This window comes from Desmodus rotundus, chromosome 6, assembly GCF_022682495.2.
Source record: "Desmodus rotundus isolate HL8 chromosome 6, HLdesRot8A.1, whole genome shotgun sequence".
Lineage (NCBI taxonomy): Eukaryota > Metazoa > Chordata > Mammalia > Chiroptera > Phyllostomidae > Desmodus > Desmodus rotundus.
This window is the reverse complement of record NC_071392.1, coordinates 12,234,243-12,253,094: the sequence shown is the minus strand read 5'-3', so window position 1 is coordinate 12,253,094 and position 18,852 is coordinate 12,234,243. Positions and strand designations below refer to the sequence as shown.

The 18,852-nt window shown below is 56.7% G+C and overlaps 2 protein-coding genes and 1 long non-coding RNA gene across 3 annotated transcripts; 1 reads left to right on the top strand and 2 right to left on the bottom strand.

The window, feature by feature from the left end:
* The first annotated feature begins 4 nt into the window (after nucleotides 1-4).
* On the top strand, nucleotides 5-2,605 carry LOC128781201 (uncharacterized). Its single transcript, XR_008427103.1, has 3 exons — nucleotides 5-843; nucleotides 1,283-1,389; nucleotides 2,044-2,605. It is a non-coding gene; the product is annotated as an uncharacterized lncRNA (long non-coding RNA).
* A 927-nt stretch (nucleotides 2,606-3,532) lies between these two features.
* HOXA7 (homeobox A7) lies at nucleotides 3,533-6,873 on the bottom strand. Its single transcript, XM_024562995.3, has 3 exons — nucleotides 6,774-6,873; nucleotides 5,998-6,585; nucleotides 3,533-5,043 (listed from the first exon to the last, which is right to left on the bottom strand). The coding sequence occupies exons 2-3, from the start codon at nucleotides 6,374-6,376 to the stop codon at nucleotides 4,724-4,726; spliced, it is 699 nt and encodes a 232-aa protein (XP_024418763.2). The 5' UTR covers nucleotides 6,377-6,585; nucleotides 6,774-6,873; the 3' UTR covers nucleotides 3,533-4,723.
* A 5,477-nt stretch (nucleotides 6,874-12,350) lies between these two features.
* HOXA9 (homeobox A9) lies at nucleotides 12,351-17,433 on the bottom strand. The gene is made up of 2 exons (XM_024563045.4): nucleotides 14,654-17,433; nucleotides 12,351-13,636 (listed from the first exon to the last, which is right to left on the bottom strand). Exons 1-2 carry the CDS (start codon nucleotides 15,231-15,233, stop codon nucleotides 13,398-13,400), a joined length of 819 nt encoding a protein of 272 aa, XP_024418813.1. The 5' UTR covers nucleotides 15,234-17,433; the 3' UTR covers nucleotides 12,351-13,397.
* Nucleotides 17,434-18,852: the final 1,419 nt, after the last annotated feature.

The following is an 18,852-nucleotide window of genomic DNA, read 5'->3' as shown; positions in this document are numbered from 1 at the left end:
TTACCTTTCAGCTTCTCTTCAAAGGGGACAGGATGGGGAGCAGGCCCCCACAATCCGCCCTTTCCCTGGGCTGCCCACTGAGCTGCTCGACCTCTGCCAGCCTGAAGGGCGACCTGCCGGTGTTGGGGGGACCTTGAAGGCCATCTCCTCCGCCCTGATCTCTAGCCCAGACCAGAGCCCACAGCACACAGGTGCGGCCTGTGCCTGTCACCGGCTCTCGCCTGGAGCCAAAGCCCTCCTTCCTTGCCATAGCCAGTCCTCAGGGCCAGCCAGGCCTGCAGGCCTCAGGGCTACCAGTGGTCTCTGTGATTTCAAAATCCCAAAGCGCTGCGCTCCCCGAACCAGCCTGCGCCCCCAGGGCGCCTTGGGACGCGCAGTTTGGACTGAAGCAGCCATGACGTGCCAGGCGGCCTGTGCAACCAGTCTCCATGGTGCAGGGGGGGAGGGGGGACCCGAGTGTAGTCGGGCGTCCAGCTCCTGTCAGGTGGCCAGGGCGGGGGAGGTTCCCGGCCAGTACAGCCCTGGGAGACCGCCCCTCAGGTCCTCCCTCGCCCCCCTCTGCTCGGCCTGCTTGGGAATCTGAGAGGGGCCCGAGCAGCAGTCGCGCCAGGCTGCACGACGCGGGGCTGCGGCTGGCGTCGGTCCCGGAGATGGCCACAGCGTGGCAGCAGCGAGCCGCCCGGGCTCGGCCGCAATAAATAATGGGCCCGCGGCAGCCGCAGTCAGGCCGCCCGCGGCCCTGCAATGCAAATGCGCCGCTTTATCTGCCCCGAGCGCACCCACAGCGCCCGCGGGCGTTTCGAACCTCCGCTGCCACCTCTTCATTATCTCATGCACACCAAGGTAGTATCTTAAGGTGGGGAAACAACAACGTAAACCAAAAAAACAAACATAAAGAACTCGAGCCCAAAACCTCCGGGTGGTTTCTGGTCGCCGTCTCAGGGAGCTCCGGGGGCAAATCCCGCCGAGAGGTACCCAGACCAAACCGCGTTGTGTGCCACCGCGCGACGCAAAGCTAACCCCGCGGTCCCCTCTGCCGCCTCCGCCCCGAACGCTCCACAGTCCTCTCCACCCCTCGCCGAAGGTGGGAAGCGGTCTGCGGCCCGCTGCGCCGAGGTGGGTGGGTGGGGGTTCCCCCCGTCGCCCAGACTCGGTTGGCGTCCTCCTTTCAACCTTAGCAGCAGGCGCCTGCCCTTCGTAAGAACACCACTCAGCCCTCTGCACCGAAACTTCCCGCCAAGCGACACCCAGCCAATTAACCCCATCCTCTCCTTCAACACAGAATTCCACTCGCGCGCCTCTTCCCTCTCCCCGCGCTTCTGACATCGCTCTCCTCCGAAAACCGCGTGGAAGGAAGCAGGCAATCGGCAGAGGTCTCTGGCTGAATTAGTAAGTTTTTGTTTGTTTCCCTCCCTTTCCCCTCCTACCCCCAATTCTACACTCTTTCCAGAAACCAATTCTCAGGGAATAGAAAGTACTGTGTTGATGCTATAAAACGCCTGTCGATAAATTCACTTTGCCTTCCTCTCTTCCCGCCTTACCAGGTCGGGATCTAGCCCCAGTCGTTGGGGAATTCAATCGAACCAGTTGGGTCATTAATGAAAAAGGAAAAAAAAAAAAATCCAAATCCGAAAGGCTGGCAGGGAACGCAGGGTGCAGGGTCATTTCCTTTGGGGCTCGGCCAGGTCGCTGGGCAAGGGGAGAGAGACCTCAGCGCTCCTGCCCGGGTGCCAGGGCGCTGTGCCACCGGAAGGAAGGCGGGCATTCGCTGCCACTGAGAGCCAGAGAGAGGAGAAAGGGGGAGAGAGAGAGAGAGAGAGAGAGAGTGTGTGTGTGTGTGTGTGTGTGTGCGCGCGCGTGCGTGTGTGTCTGAGGTGGGGGGACTGTCGTGTCGTGTGATGAGAGGGCGAACGTGAACGGGTGAGTGTGAGTGACCGGTAATATGCCCCCTTCAAAGCCACCCCGGTGCCCTCTCCCAGCCCCGCCGGCGCGGCTGCCATCTCACCACCTTTGCTCCTGTCTCCCCACATGTCTCACCTTCAGATGGCGGCTCCCAGAAGCTCCTGCCCCTCTGACAGCTGTCGCTTGGGCAGCCCGGGGAGACGAATTGTCCTCCTTCCTGGTGCCAGAGGACGCAGGAAATTAGCCAGGTTGCGAGTTGCAAAGCGGCCGCCGCGGCGCCGGGGACTGGGCGCGCCCCACCTCCAGCTGGAGCAGCCAGGCCCGGCCGGCCCGGGGCCTCGTCTCGCTCTCCATCGCCGGACAAAGCGCAGTGGAGCCGGGCTGTAAGGCAGAGCTCCGAAGCAGGCAGGACGGAGCGGAGCAAAAGAATGCGGCTCTATTCTCGCAAGGGAAATTATAAAAAAGTTCATGTTCACGGTTCCCATCCACATGACCGACAGCGGCCAATGGAAGGGCCGAACAACTCATAAAGTTGTATTGCAAAGTTGTAAATTTTCATAAACAACAACGGATTTATGACCCTTTCCCCATCTCTAAGAGGAGGCAGCTCTTACACCGGCGCCATCTTACCACGGAGGCCGCCCCGACTTGGGGCCGCAGGTTTTGCAGACCCAGTTGGGCCGGGTTTTATAAAAAAGCAGTAAGAAGCGGGCCCAGCCCAGGCAGGAGACTCGAGTCCTGGTCCTCGCCTGCCTAGTTCACACCGGTGTGCGCCATCCTCACTGCCCCTCGCCCCTTCCCCAGCCCCTCTTCGTTCCCCGCACCCAGACGCCCCTGCCCAGCCTTCCAGCGGGGGTCTGCGGCCCTTGCCCCTTCTCAGGGTTCTGCGCTGCGGTGCCGGACCCTCACTTAGCCTGAATGCGGGGTGGGGGCGGCCTGCGTCAGAGGCCCTGAATCCCACCTCCCAGCCTAGCGTTAGGTTCAGGGCTCGTGGCAAATTCCAGATGGGTGGCAGGGTGATACCCCTTTGCAAGCACACCGTTAGAGGAAAGAGCGGATTTTGCATTTGCTCTTGGGATTTATGGAGGCTTTTAGGGAGGTTCATAGAATATAATGTATCAATCGAAGATTTCGTTTCCAAAGTACCTGGAAGCTGTGTGTGCGTACACACACCCACACCAGACAAAACCTCCACCCAGAGAAATGCACACATACAACTATGGCCACACAGAAACGCATACACTGAATTTTGGACACAGAAATACATGCAATTGTTTACACACAGAAACACTTTCATTCCGTTACAGACACGGAAATACATACAATTACGGACTCACGTAAAACTGCACACAGACGTACATAGAAACACATGTACAAAGGAGGCACACACATACACATATAAACCCACACTTTAGAAATTCACACAAAAAAGAATCTGGCACGCATGCACACCGATGCACGCACATCCAGCACTTGGACCCTATCTGTCCTTCCACTTTTGCCTCCCTGCAGCCCCATTACACACACACGCACACACACACACAGAGCCAGGGCTTGCTTTTCAGCCATGGTCACCCTCTTTCCCAGCACTCCCACCCCCAGATAAAGCAGTCCATGTTCCTTTGTCACCAAGCATCTTTATTTTTTTGTTACATAAAACATCGTTAGCTGGGCAAGACGGGAAGTGTACCTTCCTGTTCCTGGAACCCCAGGCTAGAGCTGAGGGGGACAAGAGGGGGACGCTGGACAACACAGGAGATGAAGGGCACTGGGGAGGGCATTGGCTCTCCCCACCTGCTATAGAATTAGCTCAAGACAACACACCATGCTACAAAGTCACCCCAGTAACACATCCTTCCCAAGTCAAGACATTGCCTTACAAATGAGCTCCAAGACTATATAAGTGACAAAAAAATCTTGTTCAAATATACAATATTTGCTACTGTAGGAAAAGTCAGGGTGTACATATTCAACATGGCTGGGCAGTAGGACACAGGGGCAGGGAGGGGCAGGGAGGCTGGGAGCATCTCTGCAGTCCTACTAAGCAGAAGCTAACCCAGAAATCTGCAGGTAGCTTGGGAATGCTCCCCTCCAGGAGTGGGGGGTTATGGGCCTGAACTTGGAATACCCAGGCCAGAGAAGAGGGGTTCTAGGTTGCAGCACTTAGAATGCTTTGGAATAAATATATTATTTTTCAATTTAAATAGAAGCCAATGCCCTGGTCCCCAGACCCCAGCACCTTCTCAGTGCAGCCTCAGGGACCCTAAAGGCTGCCAGCTGCAAGCAGCAGGGGCCTGGCCGGGGAGGGGCCGGCACTAGGTAGCAGGCAAGCCAGGGAGCACAAAATAGGTAGTTTGGGACAAGTAGGTAGTACTGAGAGAATCAGGTCCTTAACGGTATGGGGGAGGTGCTGGGTGTCTGCCAGTGTTGGGGCACTCTGGGCTTCCTGGGAGTGGAGGCCCGCTGAGGCTGGGCCCATAGGTAGTTTGGGGGTGCCTCTCTCCGAGGCCTGTGCTAGGTAGTATTTCAGCCATGCCAGCTCAGAGCCAGCGGGCCTTATGACGAGGGGGGTGTCTGCTGGGGGTCCTCGGAGGCAAAGAGGATCCCCAGGGGGACCCAGTCCAGGCGACTGCTGTCCAGAAAAGTTGGAAGCTGGAGTGGGTAATGGGGTAGCTGGGGTACAGGTTGGGGACTATTTCTTTCTTTCTTTCTTTTTTTTTTACATTTCTTTTTTATTTTTCCACTTTTGTAAATAAAATCGGTGAGTCTCTAAAGACGCTTTCCTGACTGTCTGGTGCAGCCAAGGGCCAGGCTGGGCCCCTCATTCCTCCTCCTCCTCCTCGTCGTCTTCATCGTCGTCCTCATCATCAGCTTTGTCCGCCGCAGTGGTAGTGGCTGCTGCGGCGGGCACGGGACCCTCGGGGGCTGCAGCTGCGGCTGGACCCTCGTCCTTATGCTCTTTCTTCCACTTCATGCGGCGGTTCTGGAACCAGATCTTGATCTGGCGCTCCGTGAGGCAGAGCGCATGGGCGATCTCGATGCGGCGGCGCCGGGTCAGGTAGCGGTTGAAGTGGAACTCCTTCTCCAGCTCCAGCGTCTGGTAGCGCGTGTACGTCTGGCGACCCCGCTTCCTGTCAGGCCCTGCAAGCAGACGTGTGGGTATACGGACACACGGACAGACATGCCAACAGGGACACAGAGAGGACATTGCATTAGCCAGGCCACCGCCCCAGAGTTCATACCTTCCTTCCAGCCCTGACCCGGGCGCGTCCCCCTCTGCCCCGAACTGAGCTGGGGGAGGAGCGGGAGGGATGGGGAAGACCCCAGTTGCGGTGCCAGACACACAGGCAGCTCCCTGAAGAGGGAAGGCGCAGAATCCCAACTTTACAACCTCCCTTTCCAGCCGGCTAGGCTTCCACAATGTCTTGCCTCCCCCTGACAAAGGGAAATTGTAAATATAGAGTGTGGGCAAGTGGGAGACGCTGCACTTTTGTCATTCAAAGACGAGACGGGACGCTTCCCGCCTGGCTAGGCAAGTGGGCAACCTTCGGTGGTCCTCACTCCAGAGGCCCCTTTCCTCCCCAGTAGTACGCGCCCCCATCCCCAGACCTTCCTAGGGCATTCCGGCCCTCTGTCCCCGATCCCACCCCCACCTCATCCTTTAAATGGCCCCTGGCACAAGGGCGTGCGAGGGGCCCTGACGGGCTGGGCTATTCCTGCTTTTAAGAAAGAAAAGCCGGGCTGAAAGGAAAAGGAGGTGGGAAGGACAGAGGAGAAAGGGAGTGAGAAAGAGAGAAATAGCGAACAAATAAACTTAATGTTAAAATTCCAAGGCAAATGGAGTTAAATAAATTTACGAGGATTGAATCCATTAATTGGGCCATAAAAAGTTTTATGAGCCTCATTTACATACAATGCTACGGGTTCTCCACGCTATGGCGCCTCGACTCTAATTAAAACCAGAAAGGCAGCGCCGCCAGGAGTCACGGGGCCGCCGGCTCGCAGCCGCCTGGCTCCCAGCTTCGCGCTCCCCAGCCCCGCGCTCCGGGCTCCCAGTCCGCCCGCCCCTCCGGCCCGCCTGGCGGCTGCGCCTACCTGAAGACCGCATCCAGGGATAGATGCGGAAATTGGCCTCGGCCGGACCGTGCAGCGTGCCTTCGTCCGCCTTGTCGCAGGCGCCTTTGGCGAGGTCACTGCAGAGTCCGGGGATGTTTTGGTCGTAGGAGGCACAAGGCAGGTTGCCGTAGGCGTCGGCGCCCAGGCCGTAGCCGGACGCGAAAGGGCTCTGATACAGGGGGCTGTTGACATTGTACAAGCCCGGCACGGTCGAAGCGAAGGCGCCCGCGCCCGCCCCGTAGCCGCTTCTCTGCGAGTTGGGCGCAAAGGAGCAAGAAGTAGGCTCTGCATTTTGGAACAGAGAAGCCCCCGCCGTATATTTGCTAAAAAGAGCGTTCACATAATACGAAGAACTCATAATTTTGACCTGTGATTTGTTGTCCGGCAGCTTTCAGTGTCGGTTTTACGAGGTAGCGTGATATATGATAACATTACACCCCCAGATTTACACCAAACCCCATTTTCTTTTGGACGGAGCTCGCCGCAGCACGTGACCGCCCACATGATCGCCTCCGCCAATCTCAGCAGCCCTCACAGGTGGTCTCGCTCTGCGGGGCCCGCAGCGACCTAGAATGGAAGGGGAACGGGCTCAAATATGTGGCGAACAAATCTGCCCGCGCCCGGCCGGCCTGGAGGGACCTGCGGGGAAAATGACCCCAGCCTCCGCGGGAGCGCTCAGCCCAGCGCCAACCTGGACGCCTGCGGAGGCAGCGTGGGGCCGGGAGGGTGCTACCCGTTCTTGCCTATTACCAAACCTTAGGCCAAGCCTGCGGGTCCTCTCTGCCCCTCTTCTGCCCATTGACCCAGCCCAGGAAGGGTCTTTGCACCCCGAGCACCCGTGCGCCCCACGGTGGCCTGATGGGCAAATCTCTGTTCTGGGTAAATGACTCTAGCCCATGTCTCCTCCCACCCAGGTCCAGCGGGCGATAGGCCGGCTTAGACTCCGATTCAGATGGGGCCGGCGCGGCGTCGCTTGCAGCTGCAGCGAGAATGCCACAGCAAACTGGAACCATGTGGTTCGAATAAAGTCAAGGTCTCCCAGCTTCCTTTCCTTAATCAGGGGCGCACTGTTTATCCGCCCTAAAGGAAGCAGTGAAATATTTATCTGTTAATGAGCCTCATTTGCCAACAGATTTACTAACGTGGGATTCCCTTCTCTCCTTTTGGACACTGCGGGCCCCTCATGCTCTGTGCTTTTGCTCCTGGGCACCTGACTGGCAGCCCAAGAAATAGCTGGACACTCTTGTGCCCTTCCCAGCAACCTTGGGTTCTCCCTGGCTGAAAGAGAATCAAGTGTCCTCCAGATTGCAGGAACCTCAGGCCCTGCACCTTTCCAGGTACCACTAGTACCCTGAGGTTTCTGGTAGCCTTCCTGAGGCTACCCCTGGGCCTCTACAACTCCTCCTGGGCCTGAGTGCCCGGAAGCAATACATGCTTTAGAGCCAGTTTGGAGAGGAGAGAGGGGCCCAGGCGCCTGGGGACTGCAGCCTACTCTGGGTCTCCATTTCTTTTGGATACCCCAAAGGCAAATAGAGATATCACTCCCAAAAGGCTTCACCTTTTCAAAGACCAGCTCGCAGAGAGTGGAGTGCACAGTAGTCTCGCTCCCTCCCATCCAGAACCCCAGCTGGTGGAGCTTACCTTCCCAAGCCTCCAACCCCTGGGCAGGGTTGGAACAGCCAAAGCCCCTGCCTGCTGCTCACCACTCCTTGGAGGGTGCTGGGGTGAAGACTTCCCCTAAATGCCTCATAAACTGCCCAGGCCGAGTTGGAAGCCTGGCCGACATGTCAGTACGCCTTTTACTGCTCAGCTCTATTGCACACCATAAACCCGACCTCACAATGGAATTGCCCCGGAAATTCTCTTCTAAATTATAGAGTTTGGTTCTTCATGTACAAAGCGCTTCCCCTCACTTTCAGAGGCTCCAGCCCGCCCCCCGTTCACCGCACCCTCTCAGGGGGTCCTAGGAGCACAAAAGGTGGCAGGAGGGTTCAGACCCGGTTGCAACGGAGCCCCAGCTCTGGCCTAGTGGATGGCCCAGGGAGTGGATGGGAAGGTGGGGGCTGTAGGGACAGGTGGGGCCAGGGTGGTGTCCCCTGGAGGTACAGGGCCATGGGGGGCAATATCCGGGATGCCCTTTATGGCAGAACAGAATGATAGCTGTCTTGGTTGGGGAATTGAGGGGGAAGTCAGGAAGGGAAGAAAAAAACCAAATATTCCAAATAGCATCAATTTCTGGAAGGAAATAAAAGCCTAAGAAAGTTAAAGGAACACGAAACAAATAAGAAGCGGGCTAGGAGATCAAAGAGGAGGATTTAGACAGCTTTAGACCAATAAATTGTTCCTCCAGTGACACGGAGCGAGAGGCAAAGGGAAAGACCCTGCCCGCCGACCGCCGTCTGTCTAGACTCCGGGGGCTGAAGCAGCCGGCAGCGATGGCCTTTCAAGTAGAACCTGTCCCCTGTCCAGAGTGAGCTGGTCCGACCCACACAGCGGGGAGCGGTTTCGAGGAGCATGGGAAGGAGCGCACTCCTTGCCAAGAGCGCTAGAGTCCCCGCCACAGGCTTATCTCTGCCGGGTTTTGTCCCACGCAAGTCCAAGCGGTCGTGGCAGGACACACTGCCCTCCGCGTGGGCCAAGGACGATCTTGATGCGGCCCGCAAGGCCTCTGTGGGCCCAAGTCAGCCCACTGGGCCGAGTCCCACGGTGCTGAAACCTCCCTTTCGTTTCTGTCTTCTCTCTCTCCTCCTGCCTTCTGTGGCAGCGTTTTACAACGAAAAGGCTAGACAGAATCGGACTTTCAATAGGGCCTCTTTAACTGCGTGTTCTTGAGCCATTAGTTTCCTAAATATTTGGCTAAAAAGACACAAATGTCCTGAGTTATATGTGATAATATTCACAGAAATACTCGTTGACGCTTGGCCTGGAGCGGGCGCTTGTAGGCGGGGTTCTCCTCTGTCCCGCTGTCTTTACAAAAAGCTAGTCCTCCGCTCTCCTGGGGCTGGGTTCCTATATACCAAGAAGAATGTGTTTCCCCTGCTTCTCGGTACCAAATAGTCCTCAACATTTCTATCCAGCTAAGAATATAAACCCCGCTCCAGGGCAGCCGTTGGAGCCTGCGGGAACAGGGCGGCTGGCGATTTGCTTCTCTAAACGTTTCTGCCCGCGCCCCCCGCGCGACCTGCGCATCGGTCCTCCATCCAGGGAGCAGTCTCCGGTCGCGGCGCAGGGACAGATCCATCCCGACAAGTGCAAAGGAGCTCACGCTGGCGCAGGGTCTCGCCTGGGTGGTTTACAGGGAAGCCGGTCCGAGGCAGCGGAGCAGGGGCAACCGTCTCCCAGCCGGCGGCAGGCCAAGGGCAAGCGAGGCCCCTCCTGGCCATCCATGAGGCCTCTGAGATCCCCGCCAGCCGGCACCTCCCTGGGGCCTCCGTGACCTGGGGAGCAAAGCAGTGGCCACCGGTCTCCTCTGCCGTTTATTGGTAGCTACATAAACCAAGCTTTCTGTCTGATGCTTGGATACACGGCCACGGACAGCGCTCGAGAAGTTATAAAACCCTTCTCACAATCAGATTCTGTGAAATATTGTGTATTGTGTAAGGAAACATAATAAAGGCAGTGTGTCTGTCTGTAGTACCAACGTGTGTATATAAACAGAGAAAAAAGGAAAGAGAGGAGGGGGGAGGAAAGCGAGAAGCACCCGGGAGAGATGTCAGCTAAAACCCAGTCCCCAGTTTTATAGCGTGTACGGGCGGAGATGCAGGTTGTAAACATTTTGTGGGCTTGGCAGAGACTATTACAACCCAAATAAATGCACCGCGTGCCGCGTTCACAGGGCTCCGGGGTGCTTCCGAAGGGTCCTCTGTTTGCTTTTGCGTTTTCCCTGGGAAACCACTCTGCAGCGGGGGCTGCCCCTTGCACCGCGGCCCTCCAGGCGCCTCCTGGGAGTCTCCGGGCAGGTTCTGCACTCAGAATCCGGGGCGGGCTGGGCCTTGACCGGCGCCCCGTCCGCCCTCCCGGCCTCCGGTGCAGAGGACGCGGGAGCAGCCTCAGCCTCTGCACTGCGGAGGAAATTCCGCCGCACGAGAAAGCAGGGCTGGCTTTCACGACGTGAGCACCTATCCTGGAGCCAGGATGTTACTTTAAACATCACATTTATTTCAGAATCACCAAAGCAGCTCCCGGCCTGTCCCCAAGGACTCCCATTCCTAAGCAACGCAGCCGCCAGACCTACATTAGACAGTCAGTCACCAAGAATGTCTTTACGCCCGATTTTCAGCCGCCTGGTTTCATTGTCACGGACTCCAGGCGGCCGAGCCCCGCAGTCCCGGCTCACCCGGGGCGCTGCGTCCTCGGGGCCCTGCAGCGGGCGCAGCCCGTGAGGGGCTCCCGCGCCCCCGGGCCTTTGGCCACGGATGCGCCCTCTGCACGCGCTCTTAGGGGGGCGGTCACCGGGCCCGGGCCTTGGTCCTCGCGTCCGTGCGTCGCTCAGCCGATTTCTCCGCGCGTCTCGATGGCCCGAGGCTTGTCGCGCGCTGGGGACAGTGACCCCGGAGCCGTCCCCACGCCCGGCTGCAGGGCCGCTGCGCCGGGCCCCGGGGGTGGAGGGTGCAGGTCAGGCGAACCCCCACCGCTTGCTTGTCTCCTGGTGAGGCTGCCGTCCCGGCGTGAGCAGCGTGGAAAACACACCACCGCCGTTCACCAAAATCTGGGGCTCCCACTCCAGAAAGGCTCGCGTCAAGTCGACATCTTAGGAACTTCCCAGGGTCGCGGCGGCGGGAGATGGCGGCGCGGGGGCCTCTTGCGTGGAGCCACACTGCCATCTGCTGGCGGGACGTTGGTACTGCAGCCCAGCGGCCGGGCCTGAACTTCGTCCGCGGCCGCCGCGGGCCCGGCGCCACTGTCCGCGGCCGGCGGGGGCCGGGTCCCCGGGGGGTCTGCGTGGAATCCGGAATCTACGCTGCTGAGAGGGCAGTACCCATAAAAGAGAGCTGTTTCCGCAGCGCTTTATCGGCTGCAGCCAGAACAGACAAATGAAAGGGCTTTGGTGGAAAATCTTAATTGGGGCTGGACAGTTGTAAACTCATTAAGGGCCGAATTCCAGACAGTTCGCAGACCCGGCCTTTATGGCACAGCCTCAGTGCCCATTCTTTGAAGTTCCTTCTGTCTGCAACAACAGAGGGCGTCCCAACCTGGCGGCAGGTTGGGGGTGGGGGTGTGCGGAGACGCCCCATTCCTGGCGCCCTGGTTCCCCTTTTACGCGTTCCAGGACAGAGATCTTTGCAGAGGTCTCGGGGGACAGGGGAGCCGGAGAGGAAAAGGAAAGGGGGCGATAAGGCTGAACCCTCCCGCCACATCTAGAAGGCGCTCGGGCCTCCGAGGTTGTGGCCTCCCCCCTCCCCTCCCCCGCAGCCCTTTACACCCCATAAACGGTAACAGCCCTCATTTTCTTTTATGGCGCTGGGCCTCGTCGGTTGCCCGGGCTTTCTGCCTCTGCCAGGACTTGCGCTCGGGGAGGGGCGCTCGGAGCAAGGCCCAGAATCCCCCAGAGCCAGCCTGGCAGGAGGTGGGGGTGCGGCGGGGGGGGGGGCGCAGGCCTTCGGTCCCCTGAGAGTTCCCAAAAGTCTGTCCCCACAGCCACGTTGGGGCGATCCGGCTCCTGTTTCCCTCCCCATAGACTGTCTAGGAGGCCGGCCCTCAGCTCAAGGTCCCTCTGCCCCCCATGCCCCCACCCCCCACTGCCAGGGAAGGCCCAGCAATCCCCGAGGACACGGGTTTGGGCAATTTCTTGGGGCGCCAAGATGAAAGAGTGGCCTTTCGTTGCTACAGGCCCGCGATACCCGGGACGCCAGCGCAGCTCCTCAGAGGTCTCCACGGCCCTCTGGCAAACGGACAAAGAGATGGGCCCGGCCTCGCCGCCCTGTGTCCCCCAGCCTTCCTCTGTTGCTGGTGCCTCCAGGCAGCCGGCCCGGTGCGGAGCCCTGAAGCCAGCCCGAGGCTGCCTGCCGTAGGTTCCAGCTCCCCGCAGCCCCGCAGAGCAAATTCGAGGTTCTGTCCTCTTCCATCCCGACCTGGCTCCACCTAGAGGCTATCAAGGTTCCCCGGCCCCAAGAGAAGGTGAAAAGAGGTGACCCGCAAAAAATAAAATAAAATAAAATAAAATAAAATAGAAGAGAATCAATATATTTTTATTTGGCAAAAAGTTAAATATCTCAACACAACAATTTGGTCAGTAGGCCTTGAGGTAAGCAACTATTGCAAAATATACAGTGTATGTTTAGCCCAATCAAACCCCAGATTCATCAAGAATAGAAATCTACAGTAGCCCAACGGTGGTTTCATAGTGTATAATTTATTATCAATAAAATTAACTCCATTACAATATCATTTTCCCCCAGTTAAAATTAAACGTAAACCATAGGTAGTAACCGTCCGCACATACGTATAGCTCCGAATTTCCTCCCTGTTTGGTGCAAAAACAATCTCCAAGCTGGTCTGATTGCTTTTAAAAATATACGGATTATATGTACTATGTACAAGACAGGTCTATAGAGTATGTAGAGGAAAAAAATGCCCAAATTTCCAAAGTGGAGAGAACCATGAATCTGTGTATCCCGGAGACCTCATTCTTTCTTTTTTAAAAATATTTTATTTCACTGGGAAATCCATACAGCTAATTTACAATCAAAGGTTAACAGCCTAGTCATACAGAAGACATATTCCACTACAGAGCTATACTCTATGCAACCGTTCCCCCCACCCCAGAAACAACCTGAGTTCAAATTGAATTCTAGCTTTCACAATCACAATGGGTGCGTCACCCAGCACAGAAGTTTGAGTCACAAAACATAATTACCACAATAAGACAGTGTTCAAGTAAGTGTCTGGGCAGATCGCTCTGCCGCACAGAGAACATTAAATTAACTACACAGACTAAAAACTATACAGCCCACAGTCGACAGTTGTGCATTATTTTAAAAAGGTAGTTTTTGTTTGTTTTTAAGTCAGGAACAGGTAGATTTTACAAAATATACACAAGAGAGCATACACTGCCATCAACGCTAATACCCTCTTCTTCTTCTTCTTCTTCTTCTTCTTCTTCTCCTTCTTCTTCTTCTTCTTCTTCTTCTTCTTCTTCTTCTTCTTCTTCTGTTTTGTCTTAAGAGAAAATGGAAAGCTTACAATACCTCCTCCAGGAAAGCGGCAGGCCAAGGAGCCAGCCTGAGAAGGGTTTGCCAGGCGGCGATGAGGCCTGGAGTTTAGCGCGGCTTTGTGCAGAGTGCTGGAGGCTTGGGTGGTGCGGGCGTGGGAGAAGGGTAAGGGCAGTCCTTTCTCTTTCTCTCTAGCTCCGTCTGTTTTCTAAATGAATGCAAGTGGCATCACTCGTCCTTTGCTCGGTCCTTATTGATTTTCTTCATTTTCATCCTGCGGTTCTGGAACCAGATCTTAACCTGCCTTTCCGTGAGGTTGAGCAGTCGGGCCACCTCGTACCTGCGGTCCCTGGTGAGGTACATGTTGAACAGAAACTCTTTCTCCAGTTCCAGCGTTTGATGTTTAGTATAGGGGCAGCGCTTCTTCCGAGTGGAACGCGCATGGAGCCAGTTGGCAGCCGGGTTGCCTGGGGGGGTGGAGAAAAAGGGGATTTAGAAGGAGAAGCACCCCCCTCTCCACTGGGAGCTGGGGAGCCTCCTGGGGTCTTCGGCCAAAGTGCCGGACGCTGCTGAATTGGTTAGGGAGGGCGGCAGAGCCTTGCACACAATGGACCCCTGGCAGACAGACGCTGGGACGGTCACTTACAATTGCAGTAAAACCTCGCTCCCCCTCCTCTCCAAGGCCCTCCTCTCTCCTCCTCTGTTCTCCGGTGCTTTTCTCTCCCCTCCCACTCTCCCCACTTTATGTGATGAGTGAAATTTGAAAACAGGTCTCCTTCTTGCCAGGGAGGGGGAAACCACGCAGCCCCGTGTTCGAGTAGCAAGATTAATATTCCTTTCTCCCTCTCAATAACTCCCTCTCTGTGTCTTCCCTTCCCCACCTTTCCTTCTTTCCTCACTGCCTGACGTGCCTGGGAGGCTGTGGGAGCGGGGCAGGCCCTTGTTCACTTCTCCAATTTGTTAGAAAAATCTGGCATGAGGACCCGAGTGGCCTGGTCCCTTGCAACCTCATATTGGGCAGAATTTACACCGCCACTGGCTGAAGGCAAGAAGTGGAGGGAATCGGCCGTCTTTCCCAGCGCCCCAGTTGCAGTCGCTGCTCCCGCTCTTGGACAATCTAGTCTCACAAAAGACTCTCTGAGACGCTGCTTTCTAAGAACGGCCCAAAGTATCTCTGTCCAGGTCCCCAGCAGCCAAGGAGAGGGGGCGGCTGGTCTTGGCTCGGCCTGCAGTGCCCGCCCCGCCCCCTCTCTCGGTAGCTGCTGCGGTCTCCCCTCCCCATGAGCCCGGTGGGCCGCTCTTCGTAGCTCTGTGGACTTGGGACCCCATCTGAGGAGTCCCCAACAGCAACTTCTGGCTCTCGGCCTCTTTTCAGGTGGCTCCCAGAGCAGGCCGAAGGCAGCCTCGGGAGAAAGCTGGAGCGCAGGCAGATCCGGGTGGCCAGCGTGGAGGTGGCGGCTGGTTTGGAGGAAGGAGACACTTACTGGGATCGATGGGGGGCTTGTCTCCGCTGCTCTCATTCTCAGCATTGTTTTCGGAGAAGGCGCCTTCGCTGGGCTGTTTTTCTCTATCAACTGGAGGAGAACCACAAGCATAGTCAGTCAGGGACAAAGTGTGAGTGTCAAGCGTGGGACAGTCACCCCTTCTGGCCGACAGCGGTTCAGGTTTAATGCCGTAAGGCCGGCTGGAGGGCAAGCCCGTGAAGGAGAGCGCGCCCGGCGTGGGCTCCAGCCAGGAGCGCATGTACCTGCCGTCCGGAGCTGCCGCCGCCACGGGCGCCTGGGGGTGCACATAGGGGTGGTGGTGGTGGTGGTGATACACCGCTGCGGGCACCGCGCTGGCGCCGGCCGCGTGCACCGGGTTCCACGAGGCTCCGAACACCGCGGCCTTGGACTGGAAGCTGCACGGGCTGAAGTCTGGGTGCTCGGCCAGTGCCGCCGCCTGCCTGGGGGGCTGACCCAGAGCTCCTGCAGCATAGCGGCTCGCGCCGAGCTCATCCGAGGCCTCGGCGCTCAGCAGGAATGAGTCCACATAGTAGTTGCCCAGGGCCCCGGTGGTGGCCATCGCTGTGCCCTGCGCCCGGCCGGCAGGCCCGACCCGCGGAAATTATGAAACTGCAGATTTCATGTAACAACTTGGTGGCACCGGGGAGGGAAGTACAGTCACCTAATAAGTTGCCGGCGCCCGCGCCCCTATTGGCCGCGCGCATCACGTGTCCGCCCAGCAGAACAATAACGCGTAAATCACTCCGCACACTATTAATGGCCCGGTGTTTTGCAGTCATAATTTTTATAGCAAAAGCCATATGTTTTTATGCAAAGGGATCGCGGCGCTCAACGATCGGGTTTGTTTTAATTGTGGCCAACGAAGATTAAAAGATCAAATCTGGCCTTGCCTCTGGACTCCCTCCCCTCCCACCACCACCACCAGACACACACTTCTGAGGCGGACTATTTTATATCACAATTAATCACGCCATCAGCAAGGCGCGGGTCCCGCGTGCGAGTGCGGCCAGCGGAGCCCCTCACATAAAATTAGACAATAATTGAAGCCATAAAAAAAGCAGCCAAGTCGCATTCTCGCTCTGCTGTATTTAAATCTATATTTATATTTCATACGGAGTTATTGTTTCAGAAGCCACACAGGCTGGTGGGAAGTTGGGAACGACCAACAGATTCGTTTACCTCGCGGTGGCTCCCAGCTGTAAAAATTTACGAGGACTTGGAAAGGTTAAATTAGACGGTTGTGTTTGGTTGGCGGGCTCCCTGTAAATAATCCCCGCAGTCCCCGGAGATACGAGTTTACCCCATGCTGGCCACGAAAAGTCAAATTCAACGCAGCAGCCGTCCCAACCTGAGCCACCACCGCCCCTGCCCGAGCGCGCTGGGGAAGGACAGGCCGCCGAGAGGACACAGCCTACTGCGGGTCCCTGGACTCTGCCCCCCTGGATCGGATCGCAGGGTGCTGGGACAGGTCCCACATTTACCGCTGTGCCTCCAGCGAGCGCCCCACCGAGGAGCGGCCGGCCAGCCCAGAGCGAAGGGTTTAGCGGCCCGGCTGTGCCGCGCCTTCCGCCCCGACCTCGCACACGCGCGCTCAGCGCGCCCTGCTCAGCGTCAGCGGGAATCGCAATCCCCCCAGTGGACACGGCAGGCACCCTAGCCCTGTGCCCAGACCGCCGAGGCCCAAATTCTGAGCTCTGCTAGCCGTGTCGCACTCCCAGAATCAGTTGCAAAAACAAACAAACAAACAAACAAAACCAAAACAAAAAACACGAGGCAGCATCAATAAAAGGAGAATTCGACCTAAAAGACTCCTCCGCTCAGTAGCTGGGAGGCCCGCCCCGAGCGGCTGGTTTCTGGGCCCAGTATGAATCTGTCAGGTCTCCTTCCTTCCTGGCCACTGCCCCCGGAGGGTCCGCCTCGGTTACCCACGCAGCCAGGCCGTTCAGCTGTCACAAGGCCCCACTGAGGGGGCCGCAGCTCAAGTCCAGGGCCAGAAATTGAAACTGGGAGGGGCAAGGGGCATTGACTTTAATCCCATCCCTCAGCTTGGCCAAATTGAGGAGGGTGTTTCTCATCCCTTAGAGTTTTTCAAGGATAAATTAAAAGGTCTAGGCCTCTCTGTTAATTGGGAGAAAAAATCCACCCCAAATACAAACGGAAAGCAGCGACTCCTAAAAACGGGGTAATTAAATTCACGTGTGAACACTGTGCCTGCAAGAGTGTGTTTTTCATTAGCCCACTTCCCTGGCGGCGAGGGCGGGCGGCCTCCGGCGCTTCCATCTCCTTTTCTGCCTTCATCCTCCTCCCAATCCCAGTAACGCTCCCCACCCCCAAACCCTAACACATCCCTATCCCGCGTGGTGACCCTGAAATACCAGGCTCTCCCAGCGAGGCTAAGAAGCCAGCCCAGAACCACCGGGTGCCCCTTTCTCGGCCGGCGCTGGAAGAGGGAAGTGGCCGACACAATGAACTCCGACGTGGCCGGCCCTGGCCACCTCAGTCGCCTCCCCCGCTAATATTTTTCCTTTCCCTGTACATTCCTTCGAGTTATCCCCACCTCATCCTCAGCCCAAGGTACCCCAAACTTCGGGCAGTTTGCTGAGCCTCTGAGATTATCATTAAGAAAAATTAATCGGGGAGGAAATCTTCACTCCTAATTGTAATTGTCTGTGAGCGGCTGGACACGCCTGGCTGCCTTTTCCTTTCCTTTCTTCCTTCCTTTCTTCCTTCCTTTCTTCCTTCCTTCCTTTCTTCCTTCCTTCCTTCCCTCCTTTCTTTCTTTTTTTTTTGTACCTAGATAAGACACAAATTACCTATAGTATTTTTTTAAAAAATAAAAAGGCCTTCTGTAAATACCTTTAGCCTCCCCAAATAGTATAGGTACCACTAAGTATTTAGCAGGGTTTGAGTGTTAAGTAGCCTCTACTGGGGTCTACAAGTGTGTGTATGTGGGGGCGGGGGGGTCACAAAACCAAAATCATCCCCCCACAGCCCAGAGGTTTGTGAGGGGATTGTTCAGACTCCACTGAGCCTGGCCGAGTGTGTGTTCTATTCTGGAAGTAACAGGGATCGTGTGTGCATAAAGAAATAACAAGTGGGTATGACTGCAAACTGCTTTTCTTCACCTCAGAGTTCTAAAACCATGGCCTCCAAAAACAAATCCAACACTCAGGTCCTAAAAACGGTAGAGAGGAGTTGAGGGTAACTCGGCGTGAGCCTTTCAGATGACCGAGCCAGGGACTGAGCAGTGAAAACATTTCTTGGGCCCAGAGCGGGGCCGGGAAAGGCAGCACAGCTAGGTGGAAACCGCCTGAAAGCCCCGTGTGCACGGGTGTGTTGGGGTCTAGGGAGGTAGTTTTCAGTTCCCAGTGATAACCAGAGCAGTCCGACTGGCTTCCAGTGGTGGACTACAACTTGGAACAAGAACTCACTCAAGTCTGTATCCCAATGGTTTTGGAATTTAGAATTACTTTTTTCTATTATTTGAAAGCCTGGCGTTGGAAGGGTCCCTTTCTCCAGCAGTTGTCCGCACAAGGTGCCATGTCCAACATACTCTGAACCTGATAGAAGCCGCTGACAACCAAGCAGCCAATCTTTGCCCTAGCGGGGCTACCTTATCGCGGTTAAAGCCCGAGCTGAGACCCGCAGGGTCTGCAGAGCCAGGGAAGCTTTCCCAGAGTCCCCTCCTGGCTGTGGCCAGACTCCACTGAGCCTGGCTGAGCCTCAGCCCAGTTCCCAGCCTCAGGCCCCCAGTGAGGCTGGCGAAGGCCTCCTTGCCCTCACTGTGGGCACCCAAAAACGCTGCGAGTAACCCCTAATCTGATCTCCTAGGCTGCTGTTGCTGACGGGAACGCAAGGCCGCCGCCATCCGGTCGTGATCGTAACCGAGGCCTTGTCTGCACGGAGGCACACCAGGCCCAGACCCACAGCCCTCGACAGACGCCCCACGCGAGCCCTTCCTCGGCAGAATACACTTCTACTTGAACACACAGAGAAAAATAAGACACCCCCCACCCCGCGCTCCCTGGGCCGGCCCTGGGGTCCCTCCAGAAGGAAGAGCTGGGGAGGAGAGGAGGTGGAGATAGAAAAAAAAAAAAAGACACGGAGAGCCCGAAGATAAAAGAAAAATAAAGAAAAGGGAAGGAAAGAAAGAAGGAAGAAGTAAATAAAAGAAGGTA